The 16,041-nt window shown below is 35.1% G+C and overlaps 1 protein-coding gene across 3 annotated transcripts in view; it reads left to right on the top strand.

Moving 5' to 3' along the window:
- Nucleotides 1–14,264, top strand: part of FANCI (Fanconi anemia complementation group I) — a 16,085-nt gene extending 1,821 nt beyond the window's left edge. The window contains exons 1-26 of one of the 3 annotated variants that reach the window (XM_013313907.1): nt 2,315–2,387; nt 2,496–2,596; nt 2,680–2,787; nt 2,936–3,108; nt 3,381–3,548; nt 3,916–4,026; nt 4,329–4,459; nt 4,831–5,030; nt 5,496–5,623; nt 5,935–6,149; nt 6,924–7,128; nt 7,609–7,773; nt 8,113–8,216; nt 8,581–8,738; nt 9,065–9,241; nt 9,554–9,742; nt 10,269–10,480; nt 10,814–10,990; nt 11,409–11,536; nt 11,637–11,830; nt 12,189–12,344; nt 12,571–12,769; nt 13,073–13,259; nt 13,432–13,621; nt 13,783–13,888; nt 14,109–14,264. In XM_013313907.1, the coding sequence (XP_013169361.1) occupies nt 2,498–2,596; nt 2,680–2,787; nt 2,936–3,108; nt 3,381–3,548; nt 3,916–4,026; nt 4,329–4,459; nt 4,831–5,030; nt 5,496–5,623; nt 5,935–6,149; nt 6,924–7,128; nt 7,609–7,773; nt 8,113–8,216; nt 8,581–8,738; nt 9,065–9,241; nt 9,554–9,742; nt 10,269–10,480; nt 10,814–10,990; nt 11,409–11,536; nt 11,637–11,830; nt 12,189–12,344; nt 12,571–12,769; nt 13,073–13,259; nt 13,432–13,621; nt 13,783–13,888; nt 14,109–14,221 (3,993 nt within the window). In that variant the 5' untranslated portion in view covers nt 2,315–2,387; nt 2,496–2,497 and the 3' untranslated portion in view covers nt 14,222–14,264. The other 2 variants (XM_013313906.1, XM_013313904.1) reach the window with 2 other exon arrangements.
- The last annotated feature ends 1,777 nt before the right edge of the window (nt 14,265–16,041 follow it).

Here is a 16,041-nt window from a genome sequence, read left to right as displayed (position 1 = left end):
TATGATTCTATCATAGACATTTCACAAAAATGGGCAGGCAATAGAAGTTCCAAAAAATCTGTACCTGTAAAAACTAATCATCATTTTTACATGGTTTGTGAGTTCCATCATTGTAGAGAATTGAATTTCAAAGAAGTTTTGTAAGTAAATGGGGAGAAATCTATATAATCAAAGAAAACCAGTTTTTTTTTTAATAAGGTATGTAATTAGGTGAAAAGCAATAATTAAATTGATGTTGATTATGTTCATACTGTTGCAGATGAATGATTGCACTTCTTCAAGTTCTACAGAATTATTAAATGAAGGAATCTGCTTCAGAATTGCTGACTGCATGTCGCTGCAACATCTGTGCTACAAAGTTTGACTGTTTAAAATATTGTAATTCTAAACTAAATTTTGAAAAATAACTTATTATATAGAGTAGTTTAACCGCAAATCTAAAAAAGAGTCACCATGTTGCAGGAAATGCACTAGCATAATAACTATATTAATGTCATTATTGATATGTAGATGTGTAACCTATACATTATTTATATTATAATTTAGTGTTTTATATTAGTTTGATGTTAATATTATGACAATTTTTAGAAATATGTATTAGACTTTAATATAAAATATACACTAACATAATAAGATTTTCTCGAAATTGGGAAATGCAGTGTATAGAAAATAAAAATATACTAAAATATAGGGAATTAAGTATCAAGTACAAAAGATAAAAAAAAACCATTTAGTGAAAAATATGAAACAAAATTAATTTATTAAATTTGGATTTTACAAATGTCACACCTTATTATAGATCTTATACTTTTTTTGAACTAAGTAATAAAAAATAAACAGAGATTGTATACAATTTTCTTACAAGTAATTTAAATTTCAACACAGGTACTTTTCCCTAAAATGATGCCTCCTAAGCTCATTATTTTTCCTCGTTAAGGAATCTATAGGTTACACATCTATGGAGAATAGTAATAACAAAAGAGTTAAAATGCGGAATCTTTAGGTTCATGATAATTTTATGAATTTATTTGAGAAGTAAAACTTAAATATTGTATTCTATTTTTACAGTACATAATATTTAACATGACTTGTACATTTGCAATGTTTTGATAGGAAAAGTTTGGATTAGGGGACTATTTGGAGCGTCGGCAGTGCAGTTGGCGCTTGACCGGATCATATTTTACATATCCAGGTACGATCTCCGCTATATAGTAATGAGTTCTTCGAATTTCATGATAACATCCATCAGACATTCTTACTGTAATTACAAATTGCATACAACTGCATAGAAATTCAAAGATATGTGCGAAGTCAACTAACCCTCACTGGCTCTGCATTGTTGAATAAGACCTAGTCGCATTCTTGAGGGTAGGCTCCGAGCTCCTCAGTGGAGTATAGTGTGTCCGTATAGTGAGCTTGATGATGACGATTTGTTTTGCTTCAATGCATATTGTCTTGTTAGCAATTTTCTAAATATTTTACCAACAGAGAGGAGCTAATCTCTTTCCAGTGTTATTCTTTTTCTCAAGACAAGAGTGGCACTACTACTCCAGTTCTATCAGAAAATATGATCTATCAAATAAACAAACTGGAACAAATAAGCATTTATCAAAGTTGGGGTATTTTGTTGGTGAACTAAACAATAATGGTATTATTACGAAAGCAATGAGCATTATGTTTCGTTCTTAAAATATGTTCGCTTTAGTCAGAAGATTAAATAAAGTTGCAATTAACGAAATTGTTTTATTTTTCCAAAATTGTTTTCCCTCGAATAATACTTTCAAACGTCAAAACGGAAATTGACAGATTGATTTTTTTAGGTTGGTAGCAACGTAGACTTGTTCATAATATTGCTGGCATTGAAAATGTCAATTTTTATTCTCCGTTTGTGTATCTAATTAGTCAAGAGTCCCGTCTCTTATTTTATATACTCTTTGGTGATACCATGTTTTTTCTTACAGGTTTGCTTATCTGCTTTCTGCTTATTAGTTTTGTACGTACCTTTCATTAGTAAAATAAATTTTATAAATAAATTACTTGATTTGCCTTTTCTTGATTAAATCTTTGGTAAATGCTTTCCTACCTTTTCCTATTTCTTCCTTCATTTATTTGTTCATTGGGAATATTAAAATCATTCTTATTGGTCTGAACAATTTTCCTAGTGATTATTCGAAAGACTGGTAAAACTAAAACCAAAGAATATATAAAATAACTGACTGAAATGACTAAAACGCTTATAAAAATAACTGGGTTAACATTTTTGTAATCCATAGAAATGTTGAAGTCGTTTTTTTTAATCTGCGGCACAAATTAATTTGTTTTGACATTACGATTTGTTTTGGCGGCGAAACCCAAAACAAATCGATAAACACGTTCAAAGAGAATTGGTAGGGTACTTATGAAATTTTCAAAACATAAAGTTGAAGTTGATTCGCTTATTTATTGAGCATAGCTTGTTTTCATTACCATTAGTTTCTATATGTTTATAATTTCAGCAATGGACGGAATCAAAACATTCGCTAAAATAATAGAACTTGGCAAAAATAACAGCAAACGTGAAGAATTGCGAGAATATTGTAAATTAAAAATTGATCAGGTATGTACGAAATATTTCAACTTTAAAATTAAAGTAAGGGATAATTAAGTACTAATTCAAAATTTTTGTAAACTATTCACCAGATTATCAGTTTTCTACCGCGGCGGATTTTAAATTCCGATGGAGCTGGCCTCCTTGATTGTATATTAAATGGAATATCTGATGAACGTTTGGGTAATAACAAAATTAAAGTAAGTATAGTGTTAAGTTAAATTACATTAAAAATATATAAGTTATGAACTGAAAGGCATGGTATAAGATTAGTCGCAGACAATTAGGTTCAATGATTTTTTAATGAATTTCTTTTCAATATAATTATGTGTATATCTATATTTACAGATAATAGATGTAGTACTAAATACACTGAGAAAAGAAACAACTTCCTTAACTCACAGCAGTGATATTATGAGTAGAGTGCTGCCAGAACTACCAAGACACAATCTCACAGATTTAGTCAAATGGTGTGATGATTGTATTCAATCTATTGTTGAAGACAGTGATACCAATATGATGTGAGTTTAATAGCAATATTTTAAATTATTTATATCATTATGACAACATTAAATCTATATATAGGATGCTACAAATTGTTGTCATGGTTTTCCGCTGCTACAATACTTGTACAGAAACCTTGTCATTTTTCTCATTATTATCATAATAATCAACCCATGTAATGGAAATAGTTACATCCCTTTTGTGATTTCTTAGGAGATTAAGTAACTGATGGAAATAACAATGTTTTTTGTATGTGGATATCCATATTAAGACCACAAAATGTTTTTAGATGGAAGGATATCCTACCGGAATGTCTGAACACAATATCAAGTTACAACAATGTAAACCACTGCGGTACTGATATGACTGGTGCTGAATACAAACAGCAGTGTATACGCACACTTTGTCAGTGCAAATGGAAGGATCATCAGCTAGTACAACTTACATCTATGTTCATGTTAGTATTAATAATCTATTTTAGTAAGTGATTTTTGAGGAATATAGAACCATTTTCAGCCAATGGGGCTGCAAAGTTCTGAAGTGGCACCTACAGAGAGATTGATACAGTGGGGTCGGGCATTCTGGTCAAGGTTGTGGGGTACTATGGATACAGGTAGCAGATGACCAATCTTTGCCTTTGCCCAGTAATGGGCGTTATATGTCGGAAAAGAGAAAGAGAGAGGGCATTTTCTTTACTTTATTCCTAACTTGTAACATACTTAAAGTACTTGCTTTAACATTTGTTGCATATTATGCATAAAGCCTTTAAATTGTTACATTTACTTATTTAATATTTAAAAAAAAATTCTTTTTTCTCAATTTAGCGAGATTGAATTATCTAAAAATGATCATAAACAAGTTGTAAATAAGATATGTTCACATATCATGGGTTTAACACCTGCGGAACTTCCACCACTAGTTCACCGACTTGTAAGGTATGATTTTGTTTGAATTACTATGAATTGTCACTGCAATGAAACATGTGTTCATATATTTTAGCATGTTTTATCAAAGAGAATGAAAGGAAATGACAATTTGTAAAAATCTTATATGAAAAATCCTCATGTCACAATGTTTATTAACATACTCCTCCGAAATGTATGGACCAATTTTTTAAAATTTCATAATCATATTCAGTAGGTCTCAGAATTGGTTGCTATCTATTTTTTAATCTCCCGCAGACGGAGTCGCGGGTGACATCTAGTATAATATAAAGTTGTATTTCTTAAATTTGCAGATTATGCAAGTTATATAACTTAGAAATAGTGCTGGCGCAATTAAGTCATTATTTTAACTTACATCTGTATAGTAAACTGGAGCCTCCGCCACAGGATTCTGAATCTACAACCATGGATATTGATGATTTAGGTAATATTACTTTTTATAGTTGGATACAAAACACAAACAAAAACTTATATTTCTTCACCGTTAAGTCATTAAGTGTCTCCCTTAGTAGACACTAAATAACTCTGTACATTGATAATTTCCCAATTCTATCTTTGTCAATTGTATTAAAGAATCTAGATACAGTATTGTGAGCTCTTTTTACATGTAATTATATACTAATAATATTATAAACACGATAGTTTAGATGGATGTTTGTTAGAAGTTGTCTCCGGAACGGCTCAACAAAGCTTGTTGAAATTTGGCACAGATATAACATAGTCTGGATGACCACATAGTCTAATTATTAAGTTTTTAATAGCAACAGTCTGTCTAAAATAAATGACCTATTTCAGCACAACACAGTCCAGCTGAATTAAGCAGTTGTCTCTCCACATGTATCTATCATATGACACAAGGTGCTGCGGAACATGAACTGATAAAGAAACACATCAAGACATGGCCAAAAACTCAACTGTTGCGAGCTCCCTTCCTCATTGATATTGCTCTAGCAGTGTCGGACAAGGGAGCTGAATTTAAATCTGTATGCTTAGATGTAAGTCTTCTTTATAGTGTTCTTAAAATTTTTCTTCGGTTATTTGATTTTGCTTGGGCAAGGTTTGTTCAGTTCTTAACACAATGTTACATAAATAGCGTATAATAGCTTACTATAGTGGGTTTAAATTCCTTTTTTCATGTAGTATCCTATTTATCTTACTCTTACTAATATTATAAATGTGAATGTTTGGATGGATGGATGTTTGAAGGTAACTCCGGAATGTTTCAGAACTTGATGAAATTTGGCACATATGTAGATTATAGTCTATTATTTATTATAATAGCTATTTATTAAGTTTGTTTAATTCCGCGCAGACGAAGTCACCGGCTACAGCTAGTAGTTTCTAAGATTAACAAGTTGTTTATTAATTATGAAATTACACGAAAAGAAAATTCGTCTTAATTTTCTAGTTTCATCTATCAATGACTACTTACATGATTTTTTTTAAAATTTTCTTCACAGGCAATAAAATCAGCAATAGAACAGCGTGCGCTGGACGAGTTGCGTTGCAAACAGTCTGCTTGGGTGCGATCTGTGTTACCACCAGATGTCGACGTAGTCAGTGTACTTAAAGTACTTACTACTGAGAGGTAAAAGAACTTTGGGTAGTTATTATCTAGTAAAAAAGCATCATTTCATCAATGAAACATTTGTATAGTTCTTTTCAAATATCTTGTCGGCTCAAGGTCAACGGTGCGCTGCGTAGTTCCGTCCTCTCGCAACTCTACGCCCAGCTAACTTAACATTGTTTTCTCGACTCGCCCGAACTTAAAAGCCAACAAGATATCTGAATACTACTATACCAAATGCAGAAGTTCTATTTGTAAATAGCAGAATTATATAGTAATACTTCTGTGAATTGAATAATTTTACCAAATAAAGTATATATTAACATTTCCAGTGCCAATCATCGAGAGTTAACTGTACTGGGTTTAATAAATTTGGCATTCTCTCTACTTGGCGTGTCTCGTGTCAGGCCAGTAGCGTCTGTATTGTGGTCGCACGGGAAACTAATACTGGTACGACTCTGTAAAACCCAGCCGGCTACCACTGGACATATACTGAGTCAGCTCGCTGACAGACTGTGTGGTGATGTCGCACAGAGACAGTACTCGGGTAAGATTTTGTCAACTATGTCTGGTAGCTCATTACACGTCCCCACTAAGGGGCTCGGGGCCTACCCTAAGTTAAGGGTGACTAGGCCATAGTCAACCATGCTGGCCTAGTGCGGGTTGGTTGACTTCACAACATATATTTGAATTTCTTCTCAGATATGTGCAGGTTGCATCACGATGTTTTCCTTCACCGTAAGAATGTCGGATAAATGTACATATGTATATCGAAGATCGAAAAACACATTGATACATGGTGGGATGAACCCAGGAGGTACAGATTACAAGTCAAGTGTTTAACCTCTAAGCCACCGACGCTCCCGTCTGGTATACAAAGCATTTGAGTAACACGTCAGGAGTATATATCTCCCAGTAATGCCAACTTAAGCGGTCAGTTAATATCCTTGTGGACATATTTTTAATCTGTAATATCCCTCTTGTTTTTTTTTTGTTTTTATTTTTTGCTTTGCTCTTAGTGTCAAGGCGTGATATCAAATTGTTTGTCACCTGTTTTAATAATTGAATTGTCATACAAAAGTTATTTTTCGAATTTGAAAGTTGACGTAAAAAAAAAACGATACGCTTATTAAAGTAACTAGCTGTTGCCCGCGACTCCATGAGCGCGGAATTAAAAATAAACATAATTAGTTGCTTATGTGCTCTTCCAGGCTATGTTCTACGTCCATAAAGTCGTTCCAGAGATACCTTCAAAAATACATCCTCCCATCCATCTAAATATTCACATTTATAATATTAGTAAGATTATGTTTATTTACAGAATGTTTCTACATATTGTGCAAATTAACTCCTGTGTCGGTGGAGCCATGCACCCAGGTGAACCTGATCCTGGAGAACTGCCAGCCATCGGGCACGGAGTACGAGAGCGCGGCGCTGGTGCTGGCCGCTGTACATCCGCTGCTCGGCTTCAGCACCAGGGTTAGAGATGCTCTGGTGATGGTCTGCCGCAAGGGATTATACGCAAGGTATAGATCGAGTGACTTTAACGAGGATCTGATAATAAAAGACATATTTAATTGCATATCTAATTTTAAAAAAAATTGTACGCACGCAAAATTCCATTGACGTGAAATTTGCGTACGTACAAAATGGTGTCTTAATTTTTTAATACTAGCTGTCGTATGTCGTGCGCTGAATTAAAAAAAAACGTAATTAGTATCCTATGTGTTCTTCCAGACTATGCTCTATATCTATGCCAAATTTCAGCGAGATCCATGCAACCGTTCTGAAGATAACTTCGCATTTATAATATTAGTAAGATTGCGCAGCAGGAAAAAAATTAAAAAAAGAAAAAAGGGCTTCGACAGACAGGCCGACGGACAACAAATTCCTATAAGGATTCCGTTTTAGTCCTTTTAATGTACGGAACCCTAAAAAGAGAAAGTTTCAGGTTAGGATAGTTTACATCGGTGTCATCAACATAAGTGAGCATCAGTAATGTGCAGGGAGTCGCTGCACCGCTGTCTGTCTGTGTGCGGCTTCCTGACAGTGCTGCGACACATCAAGCTGTCGGCCACGCTGACCTCCAGCCAGGCCTCCGGAGACCAGCTCAGCGCACACTCATATCTCACCCAGCTCACTGTCGATGTACACGCCACGCAGAACGGAGCGTAAGTAACGGGGTGGAGGGGGGATCAATGAGAGAAACTCACCCCCCTACAGAATAGAAATAATTTAAAATAGATACATAAACTATCTATAGGTAACTCAAGTATTGCTTTTCATTTCTTCCATTCCCTAAGTAATAAGCGTTACTTTTGGAAAAAAAATATTTTTACCTATCTGCCTCCCCCCCCCCTATACATCTGGCTTAGATCATATTTTTTTTAATTCCATTGACTTTGATTCTTGATAAATATGTATCATTTTAAATTGACTATGTATTAATTTGGGTGAAATTAAATAATTATTTTTATTTATTAATTTGTATTGTTTCTGTTTGTTGATAGTGTGACGTCACGGATACGTAACGAGGCGATGTGTATGGAGGTGGTGTCAATACTGCGCCGTTGTTTAGTACAAGATGCGAATGTTAAACAGTTATTTTACACAGGTTAGTATAATCACATATTTTACTTGTATTTTTACAAGAAGGGTTGTGTATTCGTGCTTTTCACTGTACAAAAACCTATTATTGTCATTAAAATTTCATTCAAAAAGTGGCAATCATCAGTTTTTTTTGTAACAAAGTAAAATCGCCAGTCGAGTCAGTACTTAAGCTTAAGCTACTAGCTGTTGCCCGCTACTTTGTGCGAAATTAAATTAAGCAGCCTATGTGTTCTTCCAGACTATATTCTACATCTGTACCACATTTCATCAAGATCTATTAAGCCGGACATACCTACAAACAAATATCCATCCATCCAAATATTCGCATTTATAATGTTAGTATGATTCGTTTATCTGATATTTTGCAGAGTTATACGAATGTGTGAAAGACAAGGCAGCACTGCACGAGGCTGTATTGGAGCTGCTGTATGAACACCTGAGCAAGTTCCTGCCTGAAGATGAAGATGGTGCCGGTATACTACTCGATGATTGTGTACAAATTACACCTACCTCTGCTCTACTTACTGTATGTATTTTCATACATATATTGTTCTACATTTTATAGTAAAAAAAGCACAAGCAGCTTTAACTAGTCTCTAAGGTAATTTATTTATCTGAGTAACCACAATATTTGTATAATGACAGGCGTGGAATTAAAAAAAAAACTAGTACACTATGTATTCTTCCAGACTATGTTCTATATGTATGCCAAATTTCAGCGAGATCCTTGCAATCGATCTTCAGATACCTTCAAACAAACATCCATCCATCCATATAAACATTCACATTTATAATATTAGTAAAAAAGTGATAAAATTTGTGTGTGATTGTAGTCTTGTTAAAACATTTCAGGAACCGATCTCGCGACTGTTGTACCTGGTGGCGCAGTTCCTGCAGCCGGTGGAGGAGGACCTGGAGGACATACTGTCCAGCCCTGAGCTGGAGACTGCCAGCGCACATCTCAAGAGCAAACTCAACATTGTCATGGACAAACTGTGCACTGCTGATAATATTGCTAATATTAATATGGTAATATTCAGTTTGGTAAAAATTATTAAATCAAATAATATTGTAGATACGATTTTTAAATATATCTCAAGATTTTTTTTAATTCACGCGGATGGAGTCGCGGGCGACACCTAGTTTATATTATAACATTTTAGTGATGATTCGTACGTAAATAATTGTATGTTAGTTTTGCAACTTTACTAGACAGAACTTGAAACAATATAAGGATGGAGATTTTTTTTATTTTACTTAAAAATATTAAAAATGTTATAAGATATGACGATATATTAAGAGATAAGATTATTTAACTAAGAATCATATTTCTATATCCAGGAGGATGTAGGTCTATCAGATTTAACACCAGAGTCGAAGGCGAAGTGCATCAAAGTGCAACAAGCGCTGCAGTGCTACGGGGCGCTGGCGGCGCACCTCGTGATGCAGTGGAGCCCCGCCACCAGGACCGCCCCCACCAACCTATACAAGCTATATAAGGCCAGCAACGAACTGATGGACCACACCAAGGTACATAACATGACGCTGTGAAGATGACGTCATCATGCAGTGTCACATTTGTCATATTCCTCCTTGTTGAAATGGAACCCAAAAATTATGTCATTTTTTTGAATGAAAAAAATATATTCAGAAAGACAGCCATAGACAATATAAGAGTTTAGTCTCTTGTTTTAGATAGCTTTCGCCCGCTAGTCCGTCCGCGCGGATATAAAAAAGAACTTGATTAATAGATTATGTGTTCTTCCTGGCTATATATATATATATAAAAGAAAGTCTTGTTAGTTACACTCAAGAACGGCTTTACTGATATGGTTGAGAATTGGTGAGGAGGTAGCTTAGAGCCAGGAGACGGACATAGGATACTATTTATTCTTTTTTTCGAATTTGAAAGCGTTGAAGAGCGGCTTTTTATTTAACTTATTTATATATTAAGTTTTTTTTATTTATCCTTGCGGGCGGAGTCGCGGGCGACAGTTAGTTTATTATATTAGTAAGATTTTGTTGTAGATTAATGTATATTCGTTTTACATTTCAGACACCATCAAAACAATCTAAAAAGAATACCAAATCATTACTTAATGAAACAGGAGAAACAACGAAATCTCACAAGAGTCAGAAAACACAGAAGGATAAAGGCAAAGGTGTTAAATTGTCCAACATGGTGAAAGACAGAGCTGGACCTTTCAAACCTTTACCGTGTCTGTGGGACCTTAAGTTTTGTTTGAGGATTCTTGTCTTGTTGTACAGGTAATTATATATTTTTTTATATTTATTTAGCAGGAAAGTATTTTTCCCGTGTGAAAAAAAAATCAAAATTAGGTCGACTGTTATAGAAGAGTGTCATTCGTTGACACTTTGTAATATCTTCTCTCCTTAATAAAATATAGTAAGTTTTTTTTTGTTAAATGGTGGTAAATAAGCAATTAACCATCGAAATTCGCGGCAACAATGAAGCAACCGCTGTTATAGACATATAGCAGTGCTACCAACCATTATTCGACGGAGGAGGGAACCCACAGAAAGATTATTTCCCCTGCTCGTTCCCCTCTCCGTCAAAATCCTCACGTATGTGTGTTACAGCGAGGAGGTGCCATGGTCATCAGTGGAGCAGCGCAATCAGATCCGGGCACGTCGTGACTTCCACCAGTGGGTGGTGCGCGGTGTGCTGGCTGCAGTCACGGAGCGCGGTCACACGCGACATGCGCTCACACATGTCATCAAAATAGCAGCTTTATTGTATAGGAGATGTGTTATCAGGTATGTTAAACAGGGTGTCATTAAGTTCACCATCTGTTTCGCAATAGATGAATAAATGGTTGGTTCCTAAAACCGAAATCTCTGTTTAAAACATATTATTATCCCTGCTTTATCAAAGACTAGCTGTCGCCCGCGACTCCGTCCGCATGGAATTAAAAAATAACTTAATTAGGAGCCTACGTGTTCTTCCAGGTTAAGTTTTACGTCTATGCAAAATTTCAGCGAGATCCATGCAGCCGTTCTGGAGATACCTTTAAACGAACATCCATCCATCCATCTAAACTTTCTTATTTATATTAGTAAGACAATGAGAGAGACTTTGGTCTCAGAAAAAAACGATAAAAAGTACAGATATATTAGTAATTTTACAATTATAAGTAAAAAATAAACAAACTTACAGTTAACCTTTATCTTCCAGATTTCAAGACTTGTGTGACTTTGACGAGCAAACAGCGCTGGGTTGTCTGGATGTATTCAAAACTTGTCTGACCTTGACCTTGTCGAGCAACTACTCGCCTAAATTAGAATCACTCATACCAAATATCAGTAAGTTAAAAACATATAATTTTCACTGATTCAGCCGCGACTGAGAGCAAGTACAGAGTGTGGTTAGTGGAAAAGAGGTTTAAATAGTTGTATATTACAGCAGGACTGACAGACACAACAGTGGCGGCTAGTATTGCTAATATCCTGGAGCACACGCACACTGCGCTTGCGCAGTTCGATGTAGACGGCACAGAAGATGCAGACGCGACAGGCAAGAAGATTCTATCAGCTTTGTGCCAGCTCGCTACGCTACTGCTGGAGACACCATTGCAACCCAGCCAGGAGATGAGTCGTGTTAGTATAATAATATTGAAATGTATAAAATCATTTTTATACATCCTGCTGTCGCCCGCGACTCCGTGTGCCATAAAAAAAATATTAGCCTATTTTTCCACGCTATGTTCTACATCTATGCTAAATTTTAGCGAGATCAATACAGTTTTTCTGCAGATACCTTAAGAAAGGATCTTTCCATCTAAACTTATAATATTAGTAGATATCGAAATTAAACGTACGTTCGAAATAATATCTTAACATTTGAATATATTGCTATCTCTATTTTCATCGAAGAGAATGAGAGATGGCAACATTGTTATGCAATGGAAACTCACTTTAATAACTGTAGGCGAGTTTTTCAGCTGTCTGTTTCCAGGTTATAATAAAAATGGAGGAGTACGTGCGTCGCAGCAAGCAGGACTGGCTGCAGCTGCTGGTGCCGCTGCTGGCCGCCGCATGCCGCGAGCAGCACGAGGCGCAGCTGCTGGACGACCTGCTGGAAAAGCTCGCTATTGCACTCGGCAGGATTGATGTCAGTACATACAAACGTGACAAGGCTTTTAGTGACATTTTTATTTTAGTACAACCAATGTGTGAGTGAAACAGAAGATTTGGTCTCTAAATAACAAGGGACTAGAAAGTGATAGAGCTATTCCATGCTACATTATATACAAAAGTATATATTTAAGTTGGCACATTGGAAACAAGGGTACTGATCTGTTTAACGTGCCAACTGAAAGTTACTGTATTTGCAATAGGAAGAAGACTCATCGGACGTGGAAGATTCCGGTACATTCCCGAGTATCGACTCGCGTACTGGACATATAGCTCTGAACCACGTGTGCGCGCATCTCGGCTACAGGTTCAAGTGCGTGGAACATCTACTGACCCGTGCCCGGGATCTGTCCAGTGCGCTGGACACTGCAACTCCACCTCATCATACGAGGATTGAAAAAGGTTTATCTAATAATAAGACGTTATATAATACTATAATACATAAATGAGATGATGAGTAACTTGGGTAGGCTTCGATCCCCTCAGAGGAGACGTATAGTGAACTGATGATGATGATGATGACACAGATAATACCATTTGAAACGCTCTTTTATTTGATCAGTCGCAATAGTACATGTTTAGTCGTCGTTTGATTTCAAATTACTTTTGTAACTATACAAAAATTAATGCTATCTCAGTATATTTCAATAAGAGATGATAATATGTTAGGCATTAGAAATTCACAGTAAGTGTGTTATGTTTCAGAGGTGAAGGAGGTGTACAAGTGCGTGGTGGTGCAGCTCTGCCAGCTGGCGGGGTGGGCGGGGGGCGTGGCGCGCCTGCGTACTGCGGCGGCGGGGGGCGACCGCGTGCTCGCTGTCTGCGTGCGTCTGTATGCGCTTCTCGCCACCCTTGTACGACATATACAACCCGAGCTAGCTATTGCGCTTAGGTAATGTAGCTATTTACAAACTAAACCTCTCTCTCTCTTTCTCCTCTCATTTCTTCCCTTCCAAAAATATTAATGTTTAACCTTATTAATATACAACAGTACATACAGAGTTTTTCTGTACTATACATCTATCATTTGCAACCTCTAGTGTAGTAAGTATATTTCGTTCTAGATTGGACCGTCTGCTGAAGATATCAGGCAAACGTCTATCATCAGTGATGGACTGTCTCATCACGTACTTGGAGCAGGTCCAGCAGCAGCAGGGTGCGCGGCGTGGTCGTGACAGCCGCCTCGTGCCGCGCCTGGTACTTGAAGCAGAGCAATTCAACAAGCACGCGACATTGCTTGCCAACAAAGCTAAGGTTAAGTGTCAGTTTTAGCTCTACTAGCGCCCTGATCGGAATTACTACAAGCTTTTTTTTCTGTGCCTTTGGGTTAACAGGGTTATGTGAGTGTATATAATTCGTAGAACTGGAAACCTACGCTAATTTATTGTTCTAATGTTAGTTATTTTGTACTTTAGGTTGATTATCAACAATACTTCTCTTTGGGCATCGCGCGCGACTTCAAGATAAAGGCCTCACTCTTGCAGCAAGTTCTCAGCGCTGGTGACGAGCAGACTGACACTGGTGTGTAAATCTACGTAAATAATTAACAAGTAACAATATATCAAATAGTCAAATTCTATAATTTGATACCCATATTGGATAGTATAAATTTTGTATAGGCCATTTTGTAATAGCGGCCATCTTTAATTTATTCATAGTCTACTAGTTTACTAAAAATACTTATCATTTGATGTTTTAAGCTATGAAGAAAACAGTAAAATAAGATATTATTTTTTTCCAGCCGAGGAAGAAGACATAAATGACGCGATCACAGAAATAATTCCCCTGTCGGTTGATAATGAGAACAATCTAAACGAAGATATACCTTTAAGGAAAAAACGAAGAGTTTCTTAAATAAACTGCGTGATACTATGTTATATATTCTTGTTAAATTTATAAAGGATTATTAAAAATAATTTATGTTGTGTTATTTAAACTCCTATGAAGATCTTTTTTATAGTATTCAGTTGTCTTTGGTCAATGAAATGCGGTATTAATGAAATTTGAAAATCGCAAAACACATGGCAAGGTTTGAATCCGCACCAACAGATTAAAAGTTAGGTACTTAACCACTCCGCCTCTTATGCTCTGGTGGCAAGAACTTACGTGGTTCCGCGGAACCCTAAACCCCTTTTTGTACGTTAGAGATAAATCAGAATATTTTACATAAATAAATATATATGTAAATATTTCGATAACAATTCAATCTTACTATTATAATATTATAAATGCGATTGTTTGAATGGATGGATGGATCTTTGTTAGAAGGTATCTCCAGAAAGACTGTATAGACCTCGCTGAAATTTGGCATAGATGTAGAACATAACCTAGAAGAATACATAAGCAACTTATTAAATTTTATTTAATTCTCTGCGCATGGAGTCGCGGGTAACAACTAGTAAATAAATAAAATATGAATAAAAATGTGATGTAAACCAGTGGTACAAAGCATTAGGTAATTTGAATTCACAGAAACGTCGGAAATAATTACAGCATTACGGCAACTGACAGAATTTTTCCGCCGCGTTGCATAAAGGGAAATTAATTAACTCTATCAACAAATATGTCCGCGCGTCGGTTTCCAGTGATCGGTCGATTTCCCTGGAATTAATGATATTGCTTGTTCGAAACGGTCATTATATTCCAATTATTCCGGATATAGCTGCGCCTACAAACCTAAACTAGTAAATTATTTGTTCTAATTGAAACATTGCTATTCAAAACGCTTAGGGTGTATTTTTAGTTAATGCTATTTATACTTTTGTAATTGCATCATTTTTAAGGGGAAATATGAATACGATAATATATTATACCTAAAATAAAACAACCACCACTATAGTACCATCATAACTTTGAAACATAAATAAATTTTAATTACCACATTGATTCTAAGAACATTTCGAATTGTTTGGATTCATTCCAGAATATTTAGAACAATATTAAAAAAAAGCTACAAATGTTCTAGTAATAATGTTATATTACTAGAACATTTGTAGCTTTTTGTAATTATTTTCATTTTAGGGTTCATTTTATTTCGGAGAATATAGTGGAACTGCGTAAACTCTTAGTTTAAAAAACTTGTTACTCTAATCAGACCCTAGAAATTCAACTTTAACTATGCATAATGGAAACCAAAAATAATTGTATTTTGGCAAAAAAAACATTTATTTATTTCGTTAAGAATACAATAACATAATTATTTTTTACAAAAATAATTAATTTATTTCAAATTAAACAATAACTAATTATTTTTATTTAAGTCAATGTCTTTCGCGTTGTTATGATTTCGCTACACAGTAAACGTGTCTACAACGGATGTTTACATTATTAAAATTACATAGAAATCGTTTAAAAGGATGTTATTTGTTTTCTGAGAATATAATAATGCGATACATTTACTTTGTATTCAATTACAAAGCAAATTTGCATTTTGCAAAGGATATATAGAGTAAGTTTGATAAAAATGAGGTGCAGAGAGATACGATAATTATCTTTAATTCTCTTCGCTAAAACATTTATGCAATATCGTATCATTAGTCTACATTAAATCGCTACAGATGAACTGTTTATACTAGTAAAATCAAGTCTCTTGTTTTAAAACACGCAAAAATATATCTTATTCATGTAATTTCGACGATTATGAAAAACAAAATGATTTTATAATTATTCTGGCC

Source organism: Papilio xuthus, unplaced genomic scaffold, assembly GCF_000836235.2.
Source record: "Papilio xuthus unplaced genomic scaffold, Pxut_1.1 DF827542.1, whole genome shotgun sequence".
Classification (NCBI taxonomy): Eukaryota; Metazoa; Arthropoda; class Insecta; order Lepidoptera; family Papilionidae; genus Papilio; species Papilio xuthus.
Note: the sequence above shows the minus strand (reverse complement) of the source record. Positions and strands in the feature narration are given on the sequence as shown.